The sequence below is a fragment of the Neovison vison genome, chromosome 7 (genome assembly GCF_020171115.1).
Source record: "Neovison vison isolate M4711 chromosome 7, ASM_NN_V1, whole genome shotgun sequence".
NCBI classification, from domain to species: domain Eukaryota; kingdom Metazoa; phylum Chordata; class Mammalia; order Carnivora; family Mustelidae; genus Neogale; species Neogale vison.
This window is the reverse complement of record NC_058097.1, coordinates 154954644-154982158: the sequence shown is the minus strand read 5'-3', so window position 1 is coordinate 154982158 and position 27515 is coordinate 154954644. Positions and strand designations below refer to the sequence as shown.

General features: G+C 52.7%; 5 protein-coding genes across 6 annotated transcripts in view; 4 read left to right on the top strand and 1 right to left on the bottom strand.

Annotated features, from left to right (window-relative positions):
• Positions 1 to 6586, top strand: part of DCHS1 (dachsous cadherin-related 1) — a 45069-nt gene extending 38483 nt beyond the window's left edge. Inside the window, exons 14-21 of the mRNA XM_044258736.1 lie at positions 239 to 1117; positions 1238 to 1351; positions 1522 to 1733; positions 1822 to 1976; positions 2169 to 2299; positions 2406 to 2689; positions 3045 to 3183; positions 3520 to 6586. Coding sequence (XP_044114671.1) covers positions 239 to 1117; positions 1238 to 1351; positions 1522 to 1733; positions 1822 to 1976; positions 2169 to 2299; positions 2406 to 2689; positions 3045 to 3183; positions 3520 to 6131 — 4526 coding nt within the window. The 3' untranslated portion in view covers positions 6132 to 6586. The remainder of the gene's footprint in view (positions 1 to 238; positions 1118 to 1237; positions 1352 to 1521; positions 1734 to 1821; positions 1977 to 2168; positions 2300 to 2405; positions 2690 to 3044; positions 3184 to 3519) is intronic.
• A 1047-nt stretch (positions 6587 to 7633) lies between these two features.
• On the top strand, positions 7634 to 14460 carry TPP1 (tripeptidyl peptidase 1). The gene is made up of 13 exons (XM_044258732.1): positions 7634 to 7744; positions 7844 to 7915; positions 8193 to 8332; positions 9499 to 9649; positions 9852 to 9979; positions 10129 to 10307; positions 10485 to 10683; positions 10831 to 11019; positions 11249 to 11318; positions 11788 to 11908; positions 11991 to 12149; positions 12323 to 12448; positions 12617 to 14460. Exons 1-13 carry the CDS (start codon positions 7701 to 7703, stop codon positions 12755 to 12757), a joined length of 1719 nt encoding a protein of 572 aa, XP_044114667.1. The 5' UTR covers positions 7634 to 7700; the 3' UTR covers positions 12758 to 14460.
• A 494-nt stretch (positions 14461 to 14954) lies between these two features.
• Positions 14955 to 16312, top strand: TAF10 (TATA-box binding protein associated factor 10). The gene is made up of 5 exons (XM_044258735.1): positions 14955 to 15186; positions 15318 to 15472; positions 15690 to 15754; positions 15846 to 15960; positions 16142 to 16312. The coding sequence occupies exons 1-5, from the start codon at positions 14955 to 14957 to the stop codon at positions 16229 to 16231; spliced, it is 657 nt and encodes a 218-aa protein (XP_044114670.1). The 3' UTR covers positions 16232 to 16312.
• Positions 16280 to 22839, bottom strand: ILK (integrin linked kinase). Of its 2 annotated transcripts, none has more exons than XM_044258733.1 (13): positions 22753 to 22839; positions 22212 to 22345; positions 18908 to 19073; positions 18669 to 18764; positions 18371 to 18467; positions 18193 to 18276; positions 18007 to 18092; positions 17756 to 17865; positions 17520 to 17647; positions 17316 to 17437; positions 17117 to 17216; positions 16879 to 17009; positions 16280 to 16692 (listed from the first exon to the last, which is right to left on the bottom strand). In XM_044258733.1, exons 2-13 carry the CDS (start codon positions 22298 to 22300, stop codon positions 16543 to 16545), a joined length of 1359 nt encoding a protein of 452 aa, XP_044114668.1. In that variant the 5' UTR covers positions 22301 to 22345; positions 22753 to 22839; the 3' UTR covers positions 16280 to 16542. The 2 variants fall into 2 exon arrangements, with proteins under 2 accessions (XP_044114668.1, XP_044114669.1); XM_044258734.1 differs by lacking the exon at positions 22753 to 22839 and adding an exon at positions 22623 to 22744.
• A 116-nt stretch (positions 22840 to 22955) lies between these two features.
• RRP8 (ribosomal RNA processing 8) lies at positions 22956 to 27064 on the top strand. Its single transcript, XM_044258731.1, has 7 exons — positions 22956 to 23161; positions 24332 to 24698; positions 24934 to 25378; positions 25468 to 25597; positions 25987 to 26093; positions 26176 to 26272; positions 26497 to 27064. The coding sequence occupies exons 1-7, from the start codon at positions 22979 to 22981 to the stop codon at positions 26614 to 26616; spliced, it is 1449 nt and encodes a 482-aa protein (XP_044114666.1). The 5' UTR covers positions 22956 to 22978; the 3' UTR covers positions 26617 to 27064.
• Positions 27065 to 27515: the final 451 nt, after the last annotated feature.

Here is a 27515-nt window from a genome sequence, read left to right as displayed (position 1 = left end):
AGTGTTTTAATATTTCTAGAAACTAGTTTTGATTATATACTCCCTGAAAGGAGTCCCCAGACCACACTCTGAGAACAGCTGCTTTATAGTATTCTCCTTTACCGTCTGTGGTTCTCTTTTCTGCCTTTCTCCCAGTTTCTCTCCTCTCTACCCCTTCCCATTTACTGTTGCCTATAAATCACCCTTGCTCCCATAGACTGACACATCTTTGTCTATGTGCACATGTACTTCTCTGCAGATGGGGACCCATCAGGAGCCTTTGTCCTAGACCTAGCTTCTGGGGAGTTTGGCACCATGAGGCCACTAGACCGAGAGGTGGAGCCAGCATTCCAGCTGCGAATAGAGGCCCGGGATGGAGGCCAGCCAGCTCTCAGTGCCACTCTGCTTGTGACAGTAACAGTGCTGGATGCCAATGACCATGCCCCAGCCTTCCCTGTGCCTGCCTACTCTGTGGAGGTGCCTGAAGATGCACCTGCAGGGTCCTTGTTGCTGCAGCTACAGGCTCATGACCCTGACGCTGGGGCCAATGGCCGTGTGACCTACTACCTGGGTACAGGTGCAGCAGGAGCGTTTCTGCTAGAGCCCAACTCTGGGGAATTACGCACAGCCACAGCCCTAGACAGAGAGCAGTGTCCCAGCTATGCCTTTTCTGTGAGTGCAGTGGATGGTGCAGCTGCTGGGCCCCTGAGCACCACGGTACCTGTCACCATCACTGTGCGTGATGTCAATGACCATGCACCCATCTTCCCCACCAGTCCCCTGAGGCTGCGCCTGCCCCGCCCAGGTCCCAGCCTTAGCACCCCGACCCTGGCTCTGGCCACTCTGCGAGCTGAAGACCGTGATGCTGGTGCTAATGCCTCCATCCTATACCGGCTGGCAGGCACACCACCTCCTGGCACCACTGTGGACTCCTACACTGGTGAAATACGTGTGGCCCGCTCACCTGTAGCCCTGGGCCCCCGAGATCGTGTCCTCTTCGTCGTGGCCACTGACCTTGGCCGTCCAGCTCGCTCTGCCACTGGTGTGGTCATTGTTGGGTTGCAGGGGGAGTCTGAGCGTGGACCTCGCTTTCCTCGGGCTAGTAGTGAAGCCATGCTCCGTGAGAATGCTCCCCCAGGTGGGTCCTCAACCATGTCTCCCAGCTTTGTATCTCTGGATAGGCTGGGGTTACTCACTAAAAATGTCTTGTAAACTCTTTCAGTGCTCAACATTTCAACCAATGTCATCCTCTCTGCAGGGACTCCCATTGTCTCCCCTAAGGCTATCCATGCGGGGGGCTCAAGTGGACCAATCACTTACAGCATTCTCAGTGGGAATGAGAAAGGGACATTTTCCATCCAGCCGAGTACAGGTAAAGGGCAGGAGCAGGGGCTCTGTGAGACGACAGGCTCCTGGGGGAGATCCTCTTTGGGCCTGAAAAGGCCCTAGATGGGGGGGGGGTCTGCCCTTGAGGAAGGGGCAACAGAAAGGGAGGCTCCAGGGCAAGCAAGGGCTATCTGTGATGCTTTCTGCCTCCCTCAGGAGCCATCACTGTTCGATCAGCAGAGGGCCTGGACTTTGAAGCCAACCCACGACTGCGACTGGTGCTGCAAGCAGAGAGCGGGGGAGCCTTTGCTTTCTCCGTGCTGACCCTAACCCTGCAAGATGCCAATGACAATGCTCCCCGCTTCCTGCGTCCCCACTACGTGGCCTTCCTGCCTGAGTCCAGGCCCTTAGAGGGACCCCTGCTGCAGGTGTGGGATATGATGAGGAGATGGGGGACAGGGCTGGCCAGACTTGTCTGTGGCCAGCCCAGTGCCAGCAGCCTCCTCCTCCCACCAGGTGGAGGCAGATGACCTAGACCAAGGCCCCAGCGGACAGATCTCCTACAGCCTGGCCGCATCCCAGCCAGCACGGGGATTGTTCCACGTAGACCCAGCCACAGGCACTATTACTACTACAGCCATCCTGGACCGTGAGATCTGGGCTGAAACACAGTAAGGCCTGGCCCTTTAGATTCCAAGACACCATCCTGGCTCCATCCAGTTTCAAGCCCTGTCCTGAATCCCTCTCAGTCTCTAGGCCACATCCTGGTCCCCCAGATTCCCAGACTCTCAGGAGTTCTCCTAGCCCTGCCCAGGGTTCTCCCTCATCCCCAGGCCCCATCCCTGATTGTGCTCTGTGTCCAGGCTGGTACTGATGGCCACAGACAGAGGAAGCCCAGCCCTAGTGGGCTCAGCTACCCTGACGGTGATGGTCATCGACACCAATGATAATCGCCCCACCATCCCCCAGCCCTGGGAGCTCCAAGTGTCAGAAGGTGAGGCCTCAGTAAAGTGAGAGGTGGTAAGGCAGCACTTTACCCCACCCTTGGGCTCCAGGGGTGTCTTGGACCATGCCAAACACACTTGTCCCATGTATTGCAGATGCACTGTTGGGCTCGGAGATTGCACAGGTAACAGGGAATGATGTGGACTCAGGACCAGTGCTGTGGTATGTGCTGAGCCCATCCGGACCCCAGGATCCCTTCAGCATAGGTCGCTATGGAGGCCGCCTCTCCCTCACGGGCCCCCTGGACTTTGAGCAATGTGACCGCTACCACTTGCAGCTGCTGGCACATGATGGGCCTCATGAGGGCCGTGCTAACCTCACAGTGTTTGTGGAGGATGTCAATGACAATGCACCTGCCTTCTCACAGAGCCTCTACCAGGTACTGATGCCCCGAGCTGACCCCACACCTGGCCCAGGGTTGTTCACATTGGAAGTGGCGAGTCTAGAAGTGTCTGAGTGGGCTGGATGTTGGAACTGACCTGAGGATGGAGCCCTGAGGATGGGAGGGTCCCATGTCAAACTAGCCTTCCAAGTCCTAGAACTATGTCCAGGTTCTTCATCTTGTGCTCAGAAGTGGAGGAAGGTGGGCAGTTTGGACATTGAGCATGGGCTTCAAGATGGCATGGATGATGGATGCCAAGCAGGCTTCATGGGACCAAGCTCCAGAATATAGGCTGAGAGGACAATAGGGCAGCTGGGAAACTTGGCCATAAACACTTTTCCTCACTCCCCAGGTGACACTGCTTGAAAACACACCTCCAGGCAGTGCCATTCTCTCCGTCTCTGCCACTGACCAGGATTCAGGAGCCAATGGTCACATTTCCTACCACCTGGCTTCCCCTGCTGAGGGCTTCAGTGTTGACCCCAACAATGGTACGTCCTTCCCAGGATTTGACCCCCTTATCTTTGACCATCACTGGCCATATTTTTACTCCATTCCTAGAATTTGCCTGAATTCTTAACTCCTGGATCTCTGACCCAGTGAAAAGATTCCCCCGCCCCCACCTCCCTGTCTCTAATTTAAGCTCTGTTCTGACTGCATGTCAAAAGCCATTTCATAAATCCTGGAGATCATTCCATAAACTCCCAGCACACAGGCCATTCCATGGAGTCTGACTTCCAAAGCCATTTCCTAGGCCCCCAAAGGATCACCCTCTGCTCACAGTCTGTGCTGAATGCATATTTCTCTTCACTCCCTTCTCATCTTAGGGACCTTGTTCACAACAGTGGGAACAGTGGCTTTGGGCCAGGAGGGGCCAGGAGTGGTGGACGTGGTGCTGGAAGCACGAGATCATGGGTTGCCAGGCCGGGCAGCACGAGCCACAGTGCATGTGCAGCTGCAGGACCAGAATGACCACACCCCTAGCTTCACATTGCCACACTACCGTGTGGCTGTGAATGAGGATCTTCCCCCTGGTTCCACCCTGCTCACCCTGGAGGCCACAGACGCTGATGGAAGCCGCACCCATGCCACCATGGACTATAGCATCGTCAGTGGCAACCGGGGCCGAGTCTTCCAGCTAGAACCCCGGCTGGCTGAGAGTGAGGAAGGTAGTGGACTAGGCCCCCGGGCACTGGGCTGCCTGGTGTTGCTTGAGCCTCTAGACTTTGAAAGTTTAACCCAGTACAACTTAACTGTGGCTGCAGCTGACCGGGGGCAGCCCCCTCGGAGTTCAGCTGTGCCTGTCACTGTCACTGTGCTGGATGTCAATGACAACCCCCCTGTCTTCACTCATGCATCATACCGCATGGCAGTTCCCGAGGACACACCCGTTGGCGCTGAGCTGCTGCATGTGGAGGCCTCTGACGCTGACCCAGGTCCTCATGGCCTTGTGCGTTTCACCGTTAGCTCAGGCGACCCTTCTGGCCTTTTCGAACTGGATGAGAGCTCAGGTGTCTTGCGACTCGCCCGCCCCTTGGACTGTGAGACCCAGGTTCGACATCAACTTGTAGTGCAGGCTGCCGACCCTGCTGGGGTACACTTTGCTCTGGCACCAGTGACCATCGAGGTCCAGGATGTGAATGACCATGGCCCCATCTTCCCACTGAGCTTGCTCAGCACCAGCCTGGCAGAGAATCAGCCTCCAGGAACTCTTGTGACCACTCTGCATGCGATTGATGGGGATGCTGGGGCTTTCGGGAGGCTCCACTACAGCCTGCTGGAGGCCGGGCCAGGACCTGAGGGCCGCGAGGCATTTGCACTGAATAGCTCAACAGGGGAGTTGCGGGCACGAGTGGCCTTTGACTATGAGCACACCGGAAGCTTCCAGCTGCTGGTGGGTGCTGCCGATGCTGGGAATCTCTCAGCCTCTGTCACTGTGTCAGTGCTAGTGACAGGGGAGGATGAGTATGACCCAGTATTCCTGGCTCCAGCTTTCCACTTCCAAGTGCCAGAAGGTGCCCGGCGTGGCTATAGCCTGGGTCATGTGCAGGCCACAGATGAGGATGGAGGTGCTGATGGCCTGGTGCTCTACTCCCTTGCCACCTCTTCCCCCTATTTTGGTATCAACCAGACTACAGGCGCCCTGTACCTTCGAGTGGACAGCCGGGCACCAGGCAGTGGAACAGGCACTTCTGGGAATGGAGGCCGGACACGGCGTGAGGCACCACGGGAGCTGAGGCTGGAGGTGGTGGCACGGGGGCCTCTACCTGGTTCCCGGAGTGCCACAGTGCCCGTGACTGTGGATATCACCCACACTGCACTAGGTCTGGCACCCGACCTCAACCTACTGTTGGTGGGGGCTGTGGCGGCCTCCCTAGGAGTTGTGGTGGTGCTTGCGCTTGCAGCCTTGGTCCTGGGGCTGGTGCGGGCCCGTAGCCGCAAGGCTGAGGCAGCACCTGGTCCAATGTCACAGGCAGCACCCCTGGCCAGTGGCTCTCTGCAGAAGCTAGGCCGAGAGCCACCCAGCCCACCGCCCTCAGAGCACCTCTATCACCAGACACTCCCCAGCTATGGTGGGCCAGGAGCTGGAGGACCCTACCCCCGAGGTGGCTCCTTAGACCCTTCACACTCCAGTGGCCGAGGCTCAGCAGAGGCTGCAGAGGATGACGAGATCCGCATGATCAATGAATTCCCACGTGTGGCCAGTGTGGCTTCTTCCTTGGCTGCCCGTGGCCCAGACTCTGGCATCCAGCAAGATGCAGATGGACTGAGCGATACATCCTGTGAGCCACCTGCCCCTGACACCTGGTATAAGGGCCGCAAGGCAGGGCTGCTGCTGCCAGGTACAGGAGCCACTCTGTACCGAGAAGAGGGCCCACCAGCCACTGCCACAGCCTTCCTCGGGGGCTGTGGCCTGAGCCCTGCACCCACCGGGGACTATGGCTTCCCAGCAGATGGCAAGCCATGTGTGGCAGGTGCACTGACAGCCATTGTGGCTGGTGAGGAGGAGCTCCGTGGCAGCTATAACTGGGACTACCTGCTGAGCTGGTGCCCTCAGTTCCAGCCACTGGCCAGTGTCTTCACAGAGATTGCCCGGCTCAAGGATGAAGCTCGGCCGTGTCCCCCGGCTCCCCGTATTGACCCGCCGCCCCTCATCACTGCTGTGGCCCACCCAGGAGCCAAGTCTGTGCCCCCGAAACCAGCCAGCACGGCAGCAACCCGGGCCATCTTCCCACCAGCCTCTCACCGCTCCCCTATCAGCCATGAAGGCTCCCTATCCTCAGCTGCCATGTCTCCCAGCTTCTCACCTTCACTCTCTCCTCTGGCTGCTCGGTCACCCGTTGTCTCACCATTTGGGGTAGCCCAGGGTCCCTCAGCCTCAGCTCTCAGTGCAGAGTCTGGCCTGGAGCCACCTGATGACACAGAGCTGCACATCTAGCTGTGGCCCAGGCTGGGCCCCGACCTGGGATGCGCACAGTGTCCCCAATGCAGGCCCCATCTGAGCCTGCCCTTGGCAGCCTCGGACCATGACTGACCACGGGGGAGGCCAGCTTCCCATCCTGAACCCCTCCAGTGGGGGCAGGTCCCACGTCTCACCCAGCTCTGTCAGAGCATAGTGCCACAGAGGCTCTGTGGGGGCACTGACCTGGGGACAGGTCCAATGTGGGGAGAAATAAGGAGGCAGCAGCCCTGGGTTCTCCTCAGTGAGGGCTTCCTGCCCTGCACCAGCACCCTGAGGTGGAGCTGAGACTTTATTTATTGGGGGGTAGGGGAATGGGGGAGGTCCCTCCAACTTGTTTGGGCCCAGCTCTCTTGGGTTCTATTGACACCCCTGCCCCTGCACAGAACCAAGTGCCAATTCTCACTCTGGAGCCTTAATAAACTGCAGTTTGTATCCAGTGTCCGGCTGTATTCTGTGGGGGCCATGGGGATGGAGGATGATTGCAAGACAACTGATACACTGTGGACACCTCAGGGGGCACGGAGGGGTGGTGGACACAGAGGCATCTAGGGTGGGGACAGCACTGGGAGCCCAAGCCTGAGGCTGATGGTCACATCTCTGCAGTTGGCCTTTCCCATTCACAAGGGTTGAAAGCCAGACAGAAGGCAGACAGCAAGGGCTTCCTTGAGGCAGTGACCTAGAGAGGAATTGGCTGGGTAAGGAAAGATCTTGGGGATAACCAGCTAGGCCTGAGAATCCACATGTAAGAAAAGCCCACATCTTTTAAGCCTTTGCCACACCAGGCTCTCTGCTGAGCAGTGTGCCTGTTTTTTTCTCTGTAAATGTTCACTGCAATCCCACGAGGCAGAGCACTTTAGATCTAACCACTTCCATATTCTAAATGAAACCTAGGCTTTCTTGATACCGTACAACCAAGGAGGAACCCCGGTCTGTAGGTCTGTGTGCCCCAGATCACCTTTCTTTTCTTTTCTTTTTTTTTTTTTAAGATTTTATGTATTTATTTGACAGAGATCTCAAGTAGGTAGAGAGGTAGACAGAGAGAGGGGGGAAGCAGGCTCCCTGCTTAACCCACTGAGCCACCCAGGTGCCCCACCAGAGCCCCTTTCTTTTTTTTTTTTTTTTTAAGATTTTATTTATTTATTTGACAGAGAGAAATCACAAGTAGATGGAGAGGCAGGCAGAGAGAGAGAGGGAAACAGGCTCCCTGCTGAGCAGAGAGCCCGATGCGGGACTCGATCCCAGGACCCTGAGATCATGACCTGAGCCGAAGGCAGCGGCTTAACCCACTGAGCCACCTAGGCGCCCCCAGAGCCCCTTTCTTAAGTGCTCCCCTATACCCCTTGGTGAGTGCCAGCTGGCCTCTAGCAGCTAGGGGGAGCCCTGTATGAACCCAGTGTTCTGGGAGCCACAGAAGAACGATCCAGTCGCAGCCCCACCCATTTGGAGGAGGAGCCAGCAGGGCACCAGTTTCTAGGCAGCCACGTGGTGGTGGTGGTGGTGGTGGTGGTGGTGGTGGTGGAATATAAGGCTCATGTGATCTGTCACATGACAGCGGATCTCCAGAAAGGCAACATGAGACTAGGAACCTGGTGAGAAATTAGAGGACCCCGGGAGGAGGGGATTATGTTGGAGGGTGGGAATACGGTGGCAGTCCGGCTCCCGCTGAAACCCGCCTGCCGCCTCTGCAGCTTCCTAGGGCTCCTTGCCCTCTTCGTCACCGGCAAATGCAGTTACAGCCCGGAGCCGGACCAGCAGCGGACGTGAGTTGACTTAGCACACACTGCCCCCTTCCCTAGGCCCTGTCCTGTGCGCAGTGTCTTGGCCCAGACTCCCTCACCCCTTACCAGCTCCTGGTACCCACTCCATAGTTTTATCCCCAGGTTCCCAGGCTCAGTCCCCAATCATTCACCTCCTGTGAGCCATATCTGCCTCTGGGATCCTACCCCAGGTCTCAGCCCCTAATCCTGAACCTTCCATGACTAATATTTCCCATGCCCACACTAACAAAGCCCATGTTCCTGACCTCTGACTCTGCAGGTTGCCTCCAGGCTGGGTGTCCCTGGGCCGTGTAGACTCCGAGGAAGACCTGAGTCTCACTTTTGCCCTGAGACAGCAGAACGTGAAAAGATTGTCTGAGCTGGTGCAGGCTGTGTCGGATCCTGGCTCTCCTCATTATGGTGCCTATGGGAATAGGGATTGGGACTGGGAAGTGGGATGTTGTGAAAGGACCCCGGGCTGGGCTGACTGTGGGATGGCACACATAATGTCAAGGTCATGCTCTTGGTGCTGAGGAAGGTGGTGATACAGGGCAGTTGAATGGCTGTGACTCTCAAGCAGTTTCTGAATTTAATAAAAGGGATCTGGAAGTAAACTGTCCAAAACTCACTCAAATTCTTCCCCCCAAAACTTTTGACCTATGTTTATCAGGCTTGAAACCTGAAAGTTAAGAGCACAGGCTGTGGAAACAAATCTGGATTCAGATGCTGACTCTACTACTTGCAGACACATGGGAAGTAGTACCCAGTACAGATAGGTGCTCATTCCCCACCCTCAAAACCACACTTGTTTCCTCCTCCAGTCAGGCTCCAGAACTCTCATTTCCAGTTCTGGCTCTCAAAGAGCCTTTGGAGTCATCTGCTTTTTACCATTGCTTGTAACCGCCCACTCATTTGTTTATTCTTGCACCCAGACTGCTGCCCAGTCCCCAGTGGTCCACCCCACTCCCCACTCTGCTCCCTACTCTGCTCTAAAACAGTGTTCTGTTCCAGTGGTCATGCTGGATGGTGTCCCTCCCTTGCAAGAAGCCCTTCATGGTTGGGGAGGGGCACTGGTATGTGTGTGAGAGGGCAGTCTCAGATTCACCCTGGAGCTGTGTACATAGCACTGTGCAGGAAAATAGTGACTCACCATCATGTTAAGCTTAAAATCAATAAGTATGAAGACTGAAATTGAATTAGATGTTACCTTATAATTGGTTCTAAAAGTTTGGAAAACTTTTACTCAGAAATAAACTTAATATGGAAAATTTTAATTTTTAACCTCATTTATTGTTTATAATTATGGCAATACATGCTCTGATGCAGCATTTGCAACCTTCTGGCCTTTAGGGAAAATCCATATTTCTGGCCATGGCATTCCAAGTCTCCCCAGCCTTTTCTTCCCCTGGCCCCCAAATATAGCATTCACCTGCACAGCCTGCCTTTGTGCTAGAAAGTTTCCACCTATCCCTGATGACCCTGTTCCAGGGTCCCTGGGAAATCCCAATGTCTCCTGGTTGAGGTCCAAAATGAGCAACTTGGAAAAGCAATGAATGAAGGCAAGATCCTCTACTGAATTCCTGCAGGAAAATACCTGTCCCTAGAGGATGTGGCTGAACTGGTCCGGCCATCACCACTGACCCTCCGCACAGTCCAAAAATGGCTCTTGGCAGCTGGAGCCCGGAACTGCCAATCAGTGACCACACAGGACTTTCTGACCTGCTGGCTGAGTGTCCGGTGAGACGGAAGGATTTCCCCATGGAGGGTACCAGTCATGCCATCAGGGAAACGAGTCACCTCAATGGGAGAGAGCTGAGAGCTGGTGGGAGCTTGTGGGTGAGAGCTAACAGGGAGATAAGGATGAGCAGTGATGCTCAGGTAGCTTCCTCTGCTCTGGTCTGTGGTTTCTGATCTCTGTTCTCTGATCTCTGACCTCCAGACAGGCAGAACTGCTGCTCTCTGGGGCTGAGTTTCATCGCTATGTGGGGGGACCAGCAGAGATCCATGTTATAAGATCCCCACGTCCATACAAGCTCCCGAAGGCCTTGGCCCCTCATGTGGACTTTGGTAACACCCAGTGGGGTTGGTGGGTTTGAAGCAGGCAGAACCAGGGGCTGGAAAATTTTAGGTGCCATGGGGGCTTGGGGTGGGGTCAGTGGTAAAGTCGGGGTTGGAGTCTAAAAGATCTCCTCCTTAAGCCTAACCCCTCCTCACAGTGGGCGGGCTGCACCGCTTTCCCCCCACATCATCCCTGAGGCAACGCCCTGAGCCACAGGTATCAGGGACAGTTGGCCTGCACCTGGGGGTGACCCCATCCGTGATCCGTCAGCGATACAACTTGACAGCACAAGACGTGGGCTCTGGCACAACCAACAACAGCCAAGCCTGTGCCCAGGTGAGCTGGGCAGACACCTCCAGGGTCCTGACACCCTATCCAAGTTGCCTCTCCAGGCCGGCCTTGTTCTCTGACTCCTCTCCTGGGTCCTCACGTCCTATCTGGAATAGTGTCCCCTGCCCTGACCTTGCAGCTGCATCCTCTGACCCGTGATACCTGCTCTGATTCCTTCTGTAGTTCCTGGAGCAGTATTTCCATGAGTCGGACCTGGCCGAGTTCATGCGCCTCTTTGGTGGGAAGTTCGCGCACCAGGCATCAGTAGCCCGTGTGGTCGGACAACAGGGACGGGGCCGGGCCGGGATTGAGGCCAGTTTAGATGTGGAGTACCTGATGAGTGCCGGTGCCAACATCTCCACCTGGGTCTACAGTAGCCCAGGTACTGCCAAGGGAATTGGTGGATGGGGAGACAGGTGGTGGTGAGTGGTGATCACTGCTCCCTCAAGGGAATCCCATAAGCTAGAGGGAGACCCTGGCAACCTTCCAAAGGACCGCCCTTGTGCTCCTCCCCTCACCCCAAATCCAGGCCGGCATGAGTCACAGGAGCCCTTCCTGCAATGGCTCCTGCTGCTCAGTAATGAGTCAGCCCTGCCACATGTACACACCGTGAGCTATGGAGATGATGAGGACTCCCTCAGCAGCGTCTACATCCATCGGGTCAACACGGAGCTCATGAAGGCAGCCGCTCGGGGTCTTACCCTGCTCTTTGCCTCAGGTGACCTTCTACGCTAAACTTAGACCTTAACTCACCAGGAGTTTTGACCCAACAGGGAGCCCTGTGATCTCCGACTTACAATCTGAACCCAATAGGGACCACTCATCTGACCTCTAAACTCTAATCTCTTGCAGTAATGACTAACTCTTGACTTCCATCTTTGACATCTGAACCCATATATCAAGCTTTGACCAATTAATCTGAGTGCTAAACTTGGTCTTTCTCCCAGGTGACAGTGGAGCTGGGTGTTGGTCTGTCTCTGGGCGACACCAGTTCCGTCCCAGCTTCCCTGCATCCAGGTAAGCACCCCCGCCTACCACTTAAGCTTCCCTGCATCCAGGTAAGCACCCCAGCCCACCACTTACCTGTGACCACCAGTCTTCGTCTACAGGTTCATGATCTGGAACTTTTGCCTTGGTGCCACCAGGTGCTTCTGTAGCTAAGACCTGTTTAACAGCTCTGATTGCTGCATTCCCTTCTTCCTATAGGTCTAGGCCTCATGGCTTCTGAGTGGAATGCATTTCCCAGTATTCCTCTTCTCAGTTCCCAGGCATTTTAGGAGAAAATTTGGTGAATGTTCTGTAGACAAAAGTATACACTGTTACCTCAGGCCATGCCTTGAGGGCTCAGAATCTTAGTCTTCCCCATGTACCTGCTTCCCCACAGAGTCTAGCCCCTCTATCAAGAGCTAGCTCATACTTAACCATCTCCATACATTTTGGAGGCCCCCTTGGGACCCATACAATCTGTGCTGTTTTCTGCTCTCAGCCCCTATGTCACCACGGTGGGAGGCACATCCTTCCAGAATCCATTCCGAGTCACAAGTGAGATCGTTGACTATATCAGTGGTGGTGGCTTCAGCAATGTGTTCCCACAGCCTTCATACCAGGTATGTGTATGTGTTTGTGTGGATGGATGGGTGGGAGGGATCCTCGGTCAGCAGACAATACTCACTCAACAACATCTTTCAGGAGGAAGCTGTAGCCCAGTTCCTCAGCTCCAGTCCCCACTTACCACCATCCAGTTATTTCAATGCCAGTGGCCGTGCCTATCCAGATGTGGCTGCACTCTCTGATGGCTACTGGGTGGTCAGCAACAGCGTGCCCATTCCATGGGTATCTGGCACTTCGGTAAGAAATCAGCCTGGGTCCAAACCCCCTACTCAGAAACTATCCTCACCCTCTATAAGACCTGGTAACCAGAACCCCTGACTCCTCAGAGACCTCTGATCCTTTCAAACATCCCTCCCTCAAATCCAATCACTATGAGCCCCTAACCTCCATTTATTCCTTCATTCTTGCAGGCCTCTACTCCAGTATTTGGTGGGGTCCTATCCCTGATAAATGAACATAGAATCCTCAACGGCCATCCCCCTCTTGGCTTTCTCAACCCAAGGCTCTACCAGCAGCGTGGAGCAGGACTCTTCGACGTGAGTATGGAAGGGAAGGGTGTGCACATTTTTATGAATATGGGGAGTTCAAAGATGAACTTGAGGGCAGTTCTGATGGGGTACTAAAATGTAAATACAAGGTAAGGGGGCTTAGTCCGTTAGTGCTGGTACGGACAGGCCCAGGTCTGATGCCTGCCTTTTCCCTAGGTAACCCATGGCTGCCATGAGTCCTGTCTGAATGAAGAGGTGCAGGGACAGGGTTTCTGCTCTGGCCCTGGCTGGGATCCTGTGACAGGCTGGGGAACACCTAACTTCCCAGCTCTGTTGAAGACATTAATCAATCCTTGACCCTTTCCTGCTGGGAGAGTGAACCTGTCCCCTGCCCCACAGCTGGTGGCTTGGTCCCTTATTCTGCACTGTTGGAAGCCGTGCTGAACCTTCAACCATAGACTGCTACAGACAGCTTATCCCCCTAACCCTAAAATGCTGTGAGCTTGACTTGACTCTCAACTCTACCATGCTCCATCATGCTCAGGTCTCCCTACTCCTGCTTCATGTTTCTCTAATGATGCTGTAACTAATATTGTTTGGGAGCCTCCCCACTCCCAACACCCTCCCCCAACCTTTTCTTCTTTCTCTTTTCAGCCAGGCTTTTTCTAAGAGTTGTCTATGCTGTTTCTCTTCATGTTGTCTCCTCAGTTTATTGCACCTTCTTCAGCTTTCAGGGCTTAACTTCTTTTCTGACCATTCCCACTTCCTCCTTCATTCCCTCTTCCTTTTTCTCTTTCTCTTCTTTCTCACTGAATGTTGGTATACTTCACTGCTTTATCTTTACCCTTCTGCTCTTTTCAATCTACCCAAAATTTCCTGGAACAAATCAGTCACCTGTATCCACAGCTATCAACGTCTCACTGAATCAGACTATTGGACAATGATTCCTCAAATACAAGGTGTATGATATTCAATACTTCATCTTCCTCCTTCCCAATTCCAACCATTCTCTGGTGTTCCTTCTTGGCAAATGAGACTATGCTGCTTCCAATCAAGCCAGAAGCCCAAGTGTTATCCTAGACTCCCTATTCCTTCACTTTCCCCTTCCCACTACCACTGTCAATAAGTCCTACTGATTTCACCTCTTAAATATATCTTTATCAATCCACAAGTCCTGCCAATTACATTTCCTAAGTATATCTAGAACTCATTTACTTTTCTCCACCTCTACTGCTACTAAATTAGCTTAGAACCATTATTTTCTCCTCTCTGAATTGTAGGAGGCCCTTGAAAAGATGTCCTTACTTCCTGCATGCTCACAGAACCATTTTTCCAGAGTAAAATGCAAATCCCATCAGGTCATTTACTTAAAACCCTTCAAAGCTTACTGATAAAGTTCGGGTTTTTGCTATGGCTCACAAACTTGATCCTTTCATTGCTGTTTGTTCCTGAGTAACAAATTGCTTATTCTCCCTTGTTCTCCCTCACCCTTCCTCCACTTCCCCACTTTCACTTTTGCTTAAGATATTCTGTGCCCTTAACATGACCCCTGACTCCCTTTGCCTGTTTGGTTTCCAGGATTCTTTGAACACCCCACTTAGGCTCTCTGCAGCTAGCTGATTTTTGTATAGCAGAAAAATCCCAGATTTTTTCAAACCAAGCCTGTTTGATTCTTGGTTCTGATGTAGACTAGGAAAGAAAGTTGAAGAAGCCCATCTCCCTGAGTCTTTTACCTCCTCTGTTAAGTGGGAATATCAATACCTGCCTCTAACAATAATTAATAATAATTAAATGGAATGAAGTTGATAGAGTGCCTGACACAAAGAAGTAGGCAGCAGATGTTAGGTCCCTTCCTCCTTTGCACTGCGTACTGTGTCTACCTCTAGTATTGTAACTCCAATCTAGTACTGAAAATGCCAGTTTACCTCTTTGCCTCCCTTTTCAAGACTGTTGGTGCCTAGAGGACTAGAATCTTGTCCTACTTAACTTTGTACTCCCAGGCCCTAGCTCAGGATTGGCAAATAGGAATTAAATAAATGTTTGTTGCGCTGAAAACCCCACCCTCCCTGGTGATTTTGCATATGTTGTTTACTCAAGCTGAAATACTTCCCTTCCTGTCTACAGCAGCACTGTTCGCTTCCCTGCTGTCACTTCTCCCGGCAGCTGGAGGGGAGTGGGGCTTTCGAACCCTTAAAAGGCTGAATAAGGGAACTAGAAAGGATGCAGACTGGCAGGCAACCTGTAGTTAAGGGGTGTCCCAAAAACAAAGTCTTTAAGCGCCAAGTTGGAAGACGAGTCCCAGACCTGCGGAAAAGGGTCTTAGACCTTGACGGTTCCCACCCTGGCGAAAAGGCTTAGCAGTATGGCCGCGTGGGAGACCGCCTTCGGAGACACCTCACAGGCTGGTAAACAACCAGGAGACAGGAGACGGTAGAGAAACAGCACACTCGGCGAGGGAGGGGCGAAGCGTGGAGCGTGTGACGTCACCCGTGGTGTGTGCGTAACGTGAGCGGAAGCGGAAGCGGCTCTGTTCGCCGCCTCTTCCACCGGCCCGATGAGCTGCAGCGGCTCCGGCGCGGACCCCGAGGCGGCGCCGGGCTCCGCTGCCTCGGCCACGGGCCCGGCGCCCGCGGTCTCGGCCCCCGCAGCATTGCCCGCCGGCACCGCTGCGGAGAATAAGGCCAGCCCCGCGGGGACTGCAGGGGGACCTGGGGCTGGAGCTGCGGCAGGGGGCACGGGACCCGTGGCGGCGCGGGCCGGGGAGCCGGCCGAGCGGCGCGGGGCGGGTGAGGGCCGGGACGGGTGAGGGTGAGGGCAGCGCTAGGGCTGGGTCCAGTAGTGGGTGAGGGCAGAGGATTAGACCTAGCCGGGGCCCCGCATCTCCCACCTCCATGTCTGTCTGCTGGTTTTCCTCCAGCTCCGGTGTCGGCTGGCGGCGCGGCGCCCCCGGAGGGGGCCATGTCTAACGGGGTTTATGTACTGCCGAGCGCGGCCAACGGAGACGTGAAGCCGGTGGTGTCCAGCACGCCTCTGGTGGATTTCCTGATGCAGCTGGAGGATTATACGCCTACGGTGGGCTTCCTGCCTGAACAAGGCTATTGGCGCGCTGTCAGGCCAACTTTTCTGCTACACTGCTTGGATTTCCAGTCTCCTTTTGCACTTGCTCCCCTACTAGTTCTGCCCACCCAAACTGAGCTTCCTGAAAGCCAAGCCTTCCTCCATTTCCCTCCCCCTCTCAGCCCCTCAGTGCCTAGAGCAAATACTGACAGTCGTCTCATTGATCTCTCAGATCCCAGACGCAGTGACTGGTTACTACCTGAACCGTGCTGGCTTTGAGGCTTCGGACCCACGCATGTGAGTACAGTCTGGGTGGGTAGGTTAGAACCTTGAGTGCTAATGTGGTTTATTGTTCCATCTCCTTCTCACACTAGTTTTTTCTCTCTAGAATTCGGCTCATCTCCCTAGCTGCCCAGAAATTCATCTCAGATATTGCCAACGATGCCCTACAGCACTGCAAAATGAAGGGCACAGCTTCTGGCAGCTCCCGAAGCAAGAGCAAGGTGTGAGGGGAGGCTCATTGAATCAGTAATTACCTCCCACAATGTCGGAGGTTTAATTGTCCTGAAATCTCTTTGGGGAAACTAAGTCCTAGGGGAGGTGAAAGACCTACTCAGGGTCACCCATCTGGGATTGAAATCTGAGATTCCTGAGCTCAGCTGGTGCTCTTCCCTCTTCCCTCAGGACCGCAAGTACACTCTAACCATGGAGGACTTGACCCCTGCCCTCAGCGAGTATGGCATCAATGTGAAGAAGCCGCACTACTTCACCTGAGCCACCCAACCTAAATGTACTTGTCTGTCCCCTTGTCCCCACACCAGCCTGTTTTCATAATAAACTTTATTGTGACAGGCAGGGCTGGTCCCTCCCATGCTGGGAGATACCGTGTGGCAAGTGACAAAGCTCTGAGCCTAGCCCCTTTGGGGGCTGCAGTGGTAGGGATGGGGGCAGGGGATGGGCCCCATGGCTGGGGTAGTACCATGACTGGAGGCAGGGGAGGCAACCAGAAGCCTGCTGCTTTGGGGAGACCTACTCCCCTAACCGTGTCCTGACATCTCTGGAGTTTAGGCAAGGGCTTTCCAGCTCTACTTGTCCTGCATCTTCTCCAGGATAGGCACAATCATGTCAAATTTAGGCCGCTTAGCAGGGTCTTCATTCATGCAGATCTTCATGAGCTTACACACATGGGGGGAAATGCCTGGTGGGATAGTAGGCCGAAGGCCTTCCAGTGCCACCTGCAAGTACAGGAAAAAACAAAATGGGTTTCAGAACTTGAATATCCTGTGGGGAGAGGCCTCTCTAGTCCTCAGGACAGGATTACTGCATATTTGAACAAATATGGGAAGAGCCCAGCCCTGCTATAGTTACTGTCGTCACCACCACCATTCCCCCAACACAAGTACATAGAGTTGTGCTCTCACCTTCATTCCAATCTCCATGTTGGAGAGGTCAGCAAAGGGTACCTCCCGTGTCACCAGTTCCCACAGAAGCACTGCAAAACTCCACATGTCTGCTGAGCGTCTGTTTGTATCTTCAGGCTTCTTCTGCAGTGCTGGAGGAACAGGACTTAACTGTTCCAGCTGCCTGTCCTGTCTCTGCCCCCTTCCATTACTACTGAGCTGGCCCTTCTCCACCTCCCAACATGATGCCCTCACTCACCTTCAGGGGCCACCCAGGCAGGTGCATACATGCGCCCAGGGCACTGGAAGGAGAACTTGACGTCGGCCATGCTGATTCGGGCAGTCATGTCCTCATCAATCTGAGGAAGAGAAGATAGATAATGTGGAAGGAGGTAAGTCCTATTCTAGACAGGAAAAGGGGGCTGGGGGCCTGGGCCAGGAAGGAAGTGTGACCTCACCATTACACTACGGCTATTGAGTGCATGTCGTGGGATGAGGGGCTCTAATGTGTGTAGGAAGGCCATGCCCCGTGCCATGTCCAACGCAAACTTCACAGCCTGGCTCTGGTCCACAACAAAATCTAAAGAGGCAAGAGTCAAAAGAGTTTGGGGAGGCTCACACACCCTGCGCCCATCCCATGAGATTTGGTATCCCCTACTCACTGGTGCCTTCATGTAATACATTGTACAGGGATCCATATGGCATCCAGTGTGTGATGAGGGTGGGGTGAGGAGCAGGTGGAGACTGACAGGCACCTAGCACTGGGAGCACATTTGGATGCGAGAAAATCCTGGAAGAGGGAGAGTATCCCTAGCTGAGATCAGCATAAAAGATCTCCTTTTGGGTGCTAGTCAGGGTTCCTTGGAACCAGCAGCTTCCCGTTTAGGCCTTGCCCCACCTGAGACGGGGACACTCCTCGTTGAAGTCCCTGCTCTTCCTTGTACTCCAGTCTCGAACCTTTAGCACCTTCACGACGATGTCATTGCCCTGCCAACGGCCCTTCCATAGCTGAGAGACAGGTAAGGGTTAGGAAGCTTTAACTAAGGCCCCTGCTTTCTTGTCCGCTAACTGGAAGAAAAACTTAAAAAAGGTGCAGGGCAGGTAATTTGTAGGGGATTGGGGAGGGAGGGCCAAGAAAGGCAGGGTCACCTCTCCAGAGTGATTCTCGTTGAGCTTTGCCAAAAAGTTGAGCTGTTTGTAGTCAATGCCAGAGTGTTTGTTCAGAGTCCCATTTCCTGAGAATGTGCACAGGTCAGGTACCCAAGCTTCACCTAACCCAGCTCCAACAGCCCAGGGTTATTCCTTTGACCATCCCTCCCCTTACAACTGACTCACGGGGCCGAGTGCGGGTGGTTCCCTTCCAGAAAGTGTCCTTGTATGGAATACGGTTAAGGTTCTGGCCCATCTTCTCTGCCCGCTCTGGGGAAGAAAAACAGCTTTGGCCCCAGCTGTAGTACGGAGCGAGGAGATAGGCAGGGACAAGAGAGGATACGAACTGGAGTTGGGGACAGACCTCGGAGGAGCTCTCTCAGGGGTGCCTTGGCTTTGTCCACAGGCATCTCTCCATACTTGTTACAAATGCTGACAAGAGCCCCATTAGCCACCAGGTCCTGGAACGAAAAGGTGGTTGTGATGATGGGCTCTGCTACCTCCCTGGCAATCACAATCAACCATCAATACAGATATAGTACCAGATCTGAGTGTCAAATATTCAGCAATACTTACAGAATGGATTGAAGGTTCTAGAATCTCCCATTCAGGCTCAGACGTTGCTACCCACCCATCCCAGGTCTCAGGGCTTTGGTACTCACCTCTGCAACCTGATCTTGGCCCCAAAAACAGGCATAGTGCAGGGGCACGTTTCCATGCTCATTCACTGCATTGATGTCAGCTTTATACTGCAAGAGCTGGTCCCCATGGCCAAGTAGAAGAGGCAGAAGACAGAGGAGATGGGAGTTGAGGCATGTAAGGAGGGAGAAGAGTACACATAATGCTTGTGACTGACTTCCAGACATGTATGTAATGTATGTGAAAGAACATTCATGCATACCTTCTGCACAATATCACGGTGTCCATGACTGGCTGCCAGGTGCAGGGGAGTGTCATCCCCACGGTTCATCACATTGATTCGTGCCCCCCGCATGATCAGCATCTCAACCACAGCTGAACGGCCCTCTCGGCAGGCCCAGTGCAAGGGGGAGAAGCCATGATCATCCCTTTGAGGAAGAGACAATGGTCATTGATCTGGAGGTGGGGCAAAGGCTTTGATATGGAAAAAACTGATAGTCATTCTGAAAAATCTCCCTAGAAACCTTGCCTGTCCAGGATTCTGATTCTCATTCATGCCAGCAACTCCCAAAGCCATCCGATTAAGACCTTCAAAGGTCTTCAGACCCCTGAGCTTCAAACCTAACCAACTACCACCTGAAATCTCAACAAATACATATGATTCACTGCCTTCATCAACATCTCCCACTAGCCTTTTTTCCTTGGCATGCCCTATCTCATTAAATGGTAGCATTTTATCTGGTTTCCTCTGCATTCCTTTTGCAACATCTGTTGGTCCTTTTTGTTTCCAATGCATTTCATATGCCCCTAATACACTACTTGTGGCGCTGGACTGTAAACATCTTAATGAGCTGTCTTGTCTGCTAGACTGAATTTTTGAGAGAATGGATTAACAGAAGTTGTTTAGTGCATGTTAATACAAGGGAGGGGTGTTTGGAGAAGGAAAGCCACAACTCATGGGAGAAGAAGCAAGCTTACTGATTGGCTCTGTACTGAAACCTAAAATCTAAAAATGGACTGGCATTAAAATAATGTTTTGGAAGGGTTTATAAGGAAAAAGGAATACTTTTGATAAGTCATTACCAATGAGGCAGATATCAAATGAGGATTTGATTTGGTAAAACAGGATTCCTCCACTCAAACAGTCTTGAGTCCCAGAAAACAGGAATAGAAGAGTGACTTCTTTAGAAAGAAAACTGACTTTTCCCCTGCCAAGGACACACATTTTCTAAAGTAAAAGAGCTGTACAAAGAAAAAAGAAGAAGAAAACACTTGGTGGGAGTTGGGCCTGCCGGACAGCCTGGGGCCATAAAAGGAAATTCCCTCCAGTCTGGTGTGTGTGAGGATCCAAGGGGCGGGACAGGGGGGCGGTCTGTGGTCTGAGACCGCAGCCTCCGGATGCCTTAGTGTTGCGGTCACTTCCCTTGTGGGGGCTCTAGTTATGGCCTGAAACGGATCAGGGGTCTGACTGCTGCAGGCCATCCAGATGTCCTCCTCCCCCAGGAGATGGGGGTGTGTGTGTGACCTTTAATGACTTCCCTCCGCAGCTGCCCTCATCTGCTCACTTAGAGATAGCTGAAAGCTTTCCTGGAAGGTTAGCCCCACCTCCCCCTCTCTGAAGCAACCATCCCCTATTTATCAGTGAGTTTTGCCTCTCAGATCTTTAATTTGTGCCCTCGTTTATCAGTTTCCTGCAGTCTGTGGCATAAGCAGGCTAGTGCCTGAGGGCAAAAATAAGAGCACAGGGTTCCACTCACTGTCAGACTGCCTGTCACCTCAGGGCCACAGACTATATTCCCAAAGAGTCCTGGAGGGAATTTAACCCACCTCATATCCAGCATATACCTGCTTGGGCCCCCAAAGCCTTTCCCCTCAAACCAGCCCCAAAGACTTCCAGTTTAATGCCACCTCTTCACCTTTTGGCACTAAAGAGTTTTATAAAATGCAAGTTCCCCTGGACAACTTCACCTAAGCCTTTATAACCCTACCAACAAAGCAAGAGTGCTATCTTTATCTGAGCACCCTTTGAAGAATTATGAAAGAATTACAGAAATTATAAATATATGAAAAACGGAAAAAAGTTACCAGGAATTACAGAGGAATAGCATAAAGGCTAATGAGAACCTGTAGAAGTCTAGATGAAGATGACAGGTGATCCTTACCCCCTCAAACCTAAAAACTGAAGAAATAAAATTAAAAACCACCATCCTGAATCATCAGCATCACTACTGCTTTTCTTGCCTGTCTCAGCTGACCTTAAAGAACTTGCCTACATTCACTATTTCCGCATCTCCCATTCAACCCACCACCACGCTGTTGCCTTGATGCCTGGCATGGGCCTCTAGCATAGGAGGTGTCCACAATACTTTAAATGAAGGAACCAGTGTAGTCTGTTTTCTTCAACCGTTTTCCTCTACAGCAGGCTTCACAAAGATCATCAAATACATTATTAATTATAAATTCAGACGTTACTTTAAAGTGCTAAAGTTCTTTAACTCATCAACAGCCTATCCTACTGTTGACCACTCCCCCTTCGTTGAAACATTCACTTCTCTGAGCTTTACTAACATCTTTTCCTGTTTCTTCTGCAACCCCCAGTTGCACCTTTTCAATCTTGCAGGCTTCTCATCCCCTCTCTGTCACACCCATGTCTTCAGGTATCATCTATATGCTAAAATCTCCCAAATCTGGGTCTCCAAGTCAGATCTCTCTCCTGAAATCCGAATCTGCATAATCAACAACCTACTCAATGTTTCCACTCAACTGTACAGTCACTTTAACATGTCACAGCAGCAGTCATCATCCTTCAGCCATGTCCAACTCAGTAAAAGCAACCACTATCTACCTAAGAGTCTGAGCCAGAACCCCGGTCATCATCTTTGCTTCCACACTTCCCACACCAAGTCTCATCAATTCTTTATTCTGAAGATTTCAGGAATCCAATCACTTTCTTCTTTTTATATCGGCCCCCATTCTAGTCTAAGGCATCACCACCTCTGGCACAGACCAAGTAACTGCTTCTCCAAATGGCCGCCTGCTCTTGAGAAGGTATCCAAGATGACACTTAAATGGACAATCTCATCATATCATAGCAGGGCTTTAAACTCTTGTTCTTAGAATAATAACCTTATTATAGTATAAATATCCTTGCATGATCTGGTGGGCTCTTGCAGCAGACCTCTCCAGTCTTATCTTCCGTGGTTTACCACTAGTACCCAATGCTTCAGCCCACAGAAGCCCATAGAAGTCATCTATCCTCCAGCCATATGGACCTGTAGACAATTCCCAAACACTCCATTCTCTGTCTTGTCTCCTAGCTTTCGCCCATGCAGTTCACTGAGGCTGGAAAGCTCTCTGCAGCCAGTGCCTGTGAAACTCTTATTGAGCAGTCAAGATTCATCAGGAACACAGCTTCCTCTGTGGAGACCCTCTGCCCCCCCCCACAGGCTGTGCTTTGCACTCGTAGTCCTGGGTAGTAAAGTCAGCCGCCCCAGCCAACGTGAACACCCCACATCGCGGAGAGGAGCAGTATTTGCCCTTCTCACCCACCAGCCACTTCAGCTCACCCCTGGTTGAGGTCGTTCTCCGTGTTGTCCAGCCACAGGCGAACGGCCACCGCGTTGCCCTCCCGGCACTGAGTGAAAATGTCGTCCATAGCAGCGTCCCGGCGCTAGTCCCCTAGATTGGGGAAGCCTGCGGACTGTGGGAAGGGGTGGGGGTGAAACCCGAAAGCTTTGTCCCTTACCGGAGATAAGGGGGTGGGGGTCTCCCGCTGCCTCCCCGGCTAGTGGAGGTCTGGGAAGGAGTTCGGCTAGGCGGGATGATCCCTGTGTCCCCTGGGCGCGAGGGTACGGCGGGTCCGCGCGAGGTAGAAGGTGATTAGGAAGGAGAGTCCCCTGAAGGGGTGTCGGCGAACAAGCTCGGGGACCCTACCCGAGAACAGACCGGGGGGGAGGGGGAGTTCAGGCGCTCTATACCCTGAGAAAGGCGATCGGGGGTCCTTCCCGGGGATGGCCCTCGTTCCCTACTCGGTATTCGGGCCGAGTGAAGGCTGACGGTTGGCAGGGATCGAGCCTTAGGGAAGGGCACGGGTGCTCCCGCACTCACCGGGACTCGGGCTGGAGGAGCCTTCTTCGGGGAACTCCCGTCCGGCCGCGCCCGCCGCCCGGCCCCGCCCCTGGCCCTCTCTGGCCAGCGCGGGTCCCCATTGCTCCCTCCCTCTCGCCTTCCTTGCCCTTCTAGCCGGCAGTACCTAAACTCGATGATTTCCGGCGCCGCGCCGGCCACTCTAGCCACACAGAGCTTCACTCTTTGGTTTCCGGCTCAGTTCCGGATGCTCTGCGCGCCAGGTTTAGTAAAGACACGCTGTGCGCGTGGAAAGGCGTGTGGACGCGGGGATTTCGCCCACCGCACCAGCATGTTTGAGGAGCCCGAGTGGACCGAGGAGGCCCCAGTAGCCACGGACCTCCGGCCTGTAGCCTCACGGCCTCTGCCCGCCTCAGCCTCGCAAATCAAGGTGACCGGCCCTGCCCGGAGCTCTTCCAACCGAGCTTACCCTGGTGGATCCGGGCACCGGGGCTCGCTCTGTGTGTGTGTGTGTGCCCGCGCGCGCGTTGGAGCGGGGGGCGCCTGCGGCCAACAGAAGACCCGACTAAGTGAAAGCTGTTGAGTAGAAGTCAGTGAAGTGAGGATGAATTATTGGAGGCGAAAAGCACGTGCAGAGGCCCTGGGGGGAAGAAAGCATGTCCTGTTGTTAGGGTCACCCACACAATTATGCGTGTGGTTGGAGCACAGAGGGTATGCCATTGAATTTGGGGAGGTTGAAGTTTTGCATATTTTAACAGTAGAAGCCAATAAAATGGTTTTAGCAGGGGAATGATTTCTTAAGATTTGCATTTTGGAAAAGTCCTTGGTTTCAGTGTGGAGATTGGATTGGAGAGATTAAGAGTGAATGACAGTGAAGGATTTTATCAGCACTACTGTTCTAAAGCAGTAGTGCAGAGTGGGTACTGAGAAGTCCAGGTTAAGTGCCTGGCCTGGTACCTCCCAACAGGACTTCAATCCAGAAGGCCTTCCATACAAGAAACCTTCTCCTTTAAGCCTTTGCAGATGTGAAGGCTGCTGTACTCTCAGGCTCTTCCACCTTTCAGTCAGCATCCAACAAGGAATCCGCCTGCTTTTTCCCGTCCTCTTCATCGCGTCAACCCACTGCTATAATCTGTGCCACTGGCCTTTCTATCTGCCGGTTGTCCCTTTCCACGTATTCTCTATACCACAGCTAGACTCATCTTAAGTGCACACCTGTGATCCTGTCACTCTTGTTTTCAGAAACGTCTGTAGCTTTTATAGAAAGATACAGAAAGTTGCAGGCAAAAGCCTGAGATGAGTGTTGGAACTCCTGCTGCCTTGTGGCCTTACCACATTCCCTTGGGAAACTCCGCTTTCTCATCTGCAAATTGAAGAAGTGAGGTGGGTGGTTTCTCTGCTCTCCAGCCTCCCAGAGGTTGAGATGGTGACTTAAAAGTTGTTCAGGGTCTGGCAGGCTTCATGACAAGCTAGAGAAGTTAACTAAGAATAATCTGGATGCTTCTGCCAGCATCTGAATCAGGTCTCCATCTCTGCCTTCTTATTCTTTAGGCCCCATCTATTTACCTCACCCCTTCTCTCTTCCCCTGTTTTCTCTCAGGGCTCTAAGCACCGTCAGCTCTTGGCTACTTTACGGGCCCTGGAGGCAGCATCTCTTCCCCAGCAATCCCCCAGCCTGCCTGACAGTGACTCTGAGGAGGATGTGGTGGAAAGGAAGAAAAAATGCCTGAAAAAGGCCTCATCTGCTAGTGCTTCTGTTGACGTAGAAAAGAAGAGGAAGAAGAAATGTCAAAAACAGGGTCCACCTGGCAGTGACTATGAAGAAAAGGAAGTAAAAGGGAAGAAAAAGTGCCTCAGAGGGATTCTGAATGCCAGTGACCCTGCTGAAGAACAGAAGAGAAAGAGGAAGTGCCAGAAACAGCCCCCCTCAAACCCCGCCCAGCATCTAGACAAGGATAACAAAACAGGTACTAGTGGATTTGTATATGTGTGTGAGATGGGCGGGGCGGGGGAGGCAATCAACTGATCTGATACATGGCACAGGTTACCTGCTACCATTAGGTTTGGGGTTAGTCAGTAAGAAATGTTTTCATCCAGGCCATAGTCTCTTTCTCAAGGACAGGGATTGGTCAGGATGATTGCCAAACCTCAGAATGCAGGGGCTGTTGCCCCGAATATGCTCTCTCATCTCCCTCTGTTCAGGTTCCAAAGCTTGGAAGAGTACTGCTACAAATAATCAATCCAAGCCGAGTCTTGGCTCCACTTCTGCCAACCCCCCCCAGACCTTGAGTCGCAAGCAGTGGCGGAACCGGCAGAAGAACAAACGTAGACATAAGAACAAGTTTCGGCCACCTGACCAGGCTCCAGCCACAGTACTCACAGAGGAGACAGAGATGCCTCCTGCCCCTAGCCCAGATAATCATGAGGATCGGGCAGGGGCGCTGCGAGCCCGCATGGCACAGCGGCTGGATGGTGCCCGATTTCGCTACCTCAATGAACAGCTATACTCAGGGCCTAGCAGTGCTGCACAGCGTCTCTTCCAGGAAGACCCTGAGGCCTTTCTCCTCTATCACCGTGGCTTCCAGAGCCAAGTCAAGAAGTGGCCACTGCAGCCAGTGGACCGCATCGCCAAGGATCTTCGCCAGCGGTGAATGGGGGTTGGGCACTCTGAGAAGCAATGTGGGTCAGTCATAGCTCAGGCTAGACCAGTGAGTGATCCCTCCCCTCCACTCCCAGGCCCGCGTCCCTGGTGGTAGCTGACTTTGGCTGCGGGGACTGCCGCCTGGCCTCAAGTATCCGGAACCCTGTGCACTGCTTTGACTTGGCCTCTCTGGACCCCAGGGTCACTGTGTGTGACATGGCCCAGGTAAACCCTTCTATCTCTCTATCTCTGTATCTGGTCTATGCTCTAGACCCAACCTCTATGTGCTAATCTCTAATGCTCCCTCCCTTTACGCACCCCCATTCTAGTGTCTGGTGCTAGCAATCAGTGCGGAATTAATTAATAATTTCTAAAAAATATTTGTGGTTTTTTGGGTTTTTTTTTAAGATTTTATTTATTTGAAAGAGAGCACAAGCAGATGGAGAGAACCAGACCTCCCCTTGAGAAGGGAGCCCAATGTGGGGCTTAGTCCCTGGGATCATGACCCAAGCCAAAGGCAGACACTTAACCGACTGAGCCACCCAGGCATCCCTCAGTGCTGGATTTCTCCTACGCATGTTGTACGCTTTGTACAGTTTTCCCACTCTTTCCAGGTGCCTCTGGAGGATGAATCTGTGGATGTGGCTGTGTTCTGCCTTTCACTGATGGGAACCAACATCAGGGACTTCCTAGAGGAGGCAAATCGGGTGCTGAAACAAGGGTAGGTGCTCCCAGCACACAGATGTGTGTATATGTGTACAGGTATATGTCTGCATTTACATAGAACTTCTCACTCTTCTCAGGGGTCTCTTGAAAGTGGCTGAAGTCAGTAGCCGGTTTGAAGATGTTCGGACCTTCCTGGGGGCTGTAACCAAACTGGGCTTCAAGGTCATCTCCAAGGTGAGGGCCCCATGAAGTCTTCCTATTTTTGTCTCGTTTGGTCTTTTTTAGGGTAATGATGTTAAGGAAAGAGGCCATACACACAGACACAGATGTTTGCTCTTTGAAGGCATGACACATGGGAGAGTCCTGGGAACCTTTCTGAGCAAGGGCGGGGCATCTACAGAGGTGTTTTGAGAGCTGGGGTAAAGATTTGGAGCTCACTAGGTCTTTTCTACCCCTAGGATCTTACCAACAGCCACTTCTTCTTGTTTGACTTTGAAAAGACTGGGCCTCCTCGGGTAGGGCCCAAGGCTCAGCTCACAGGCCTGAAGCTTCAGCCATGTCTCTATAAGCGCAGGTGACCTCTGGGCCCGCCTTGAAAGAAGAGGCAAGTCTTGAACTCCAGGCTCAGAACTCTGAAGACTGTATCCAGCAAGTCACTGACCCAGGGACTGGTATATCCCTTTTGCCGTCCCAAGACTAATGTGTGATTAAATCCCCTGGTTCAGCCCCGCTCTATTGAAGGCTTCTTGGTTGTGAGAAGCATAAAATCACTTGGGCTAGCTAAAGAGTAAGGAGTTCACTGTGAAAATACAAGGGTATCTGGGAATTAGGGTTCCTCCAAATGGGGGAACTAGCTGGTTTGAAATTCAGGGCATCTCTGGGTTTGCTCCTCTTCCCATCTCTCAGGAGCCACCACGTGAACTTTCTGCCCTGGCATCTCTCTTCTCATCTCCCATCTGCTGAGAAAATCTATAGCCAGGGCTGGGTGTGTAAGAGGTGCTCAATAAACCATAGCTATGGCTGTGATGTGTTGTAAGCCTTACTATTTTCTTAAGTCCTTCCCTAGGTAAGGTTGGAGGTCAAAGACTGAAGAATGGATTTCTTGACTGAGGAATACTCTGGGAGAGCTCAAGATGGACCTTTCAACAGCCTTCATTTCACAGGGTATTTAGAGAATATTGATAAGACTTTGAGTTGTTCTAGAGGGTGGTGGTAAGAGAGCTGGGTCTCTTCATAAATAACAATTGGTTGATATCATGGTAGGCTGGGGGATTGGGCTGTCCATTAGTAAGCACGAGGGTCTGTTTGTTGTGTCCAGTTTGTAGTGGGCCCAGATCACCATGTCCTGGGAAAGCTATGGGCAAGGAATGCTGGTGTTAGGAAAATGCACTGGGATGATAGACCCTTGGCCTCTCCTGGAAAGTATCTGCCATGTCCCAGTATAAAGATGTAGCATCTTACCTATTTGGAAGAGCAA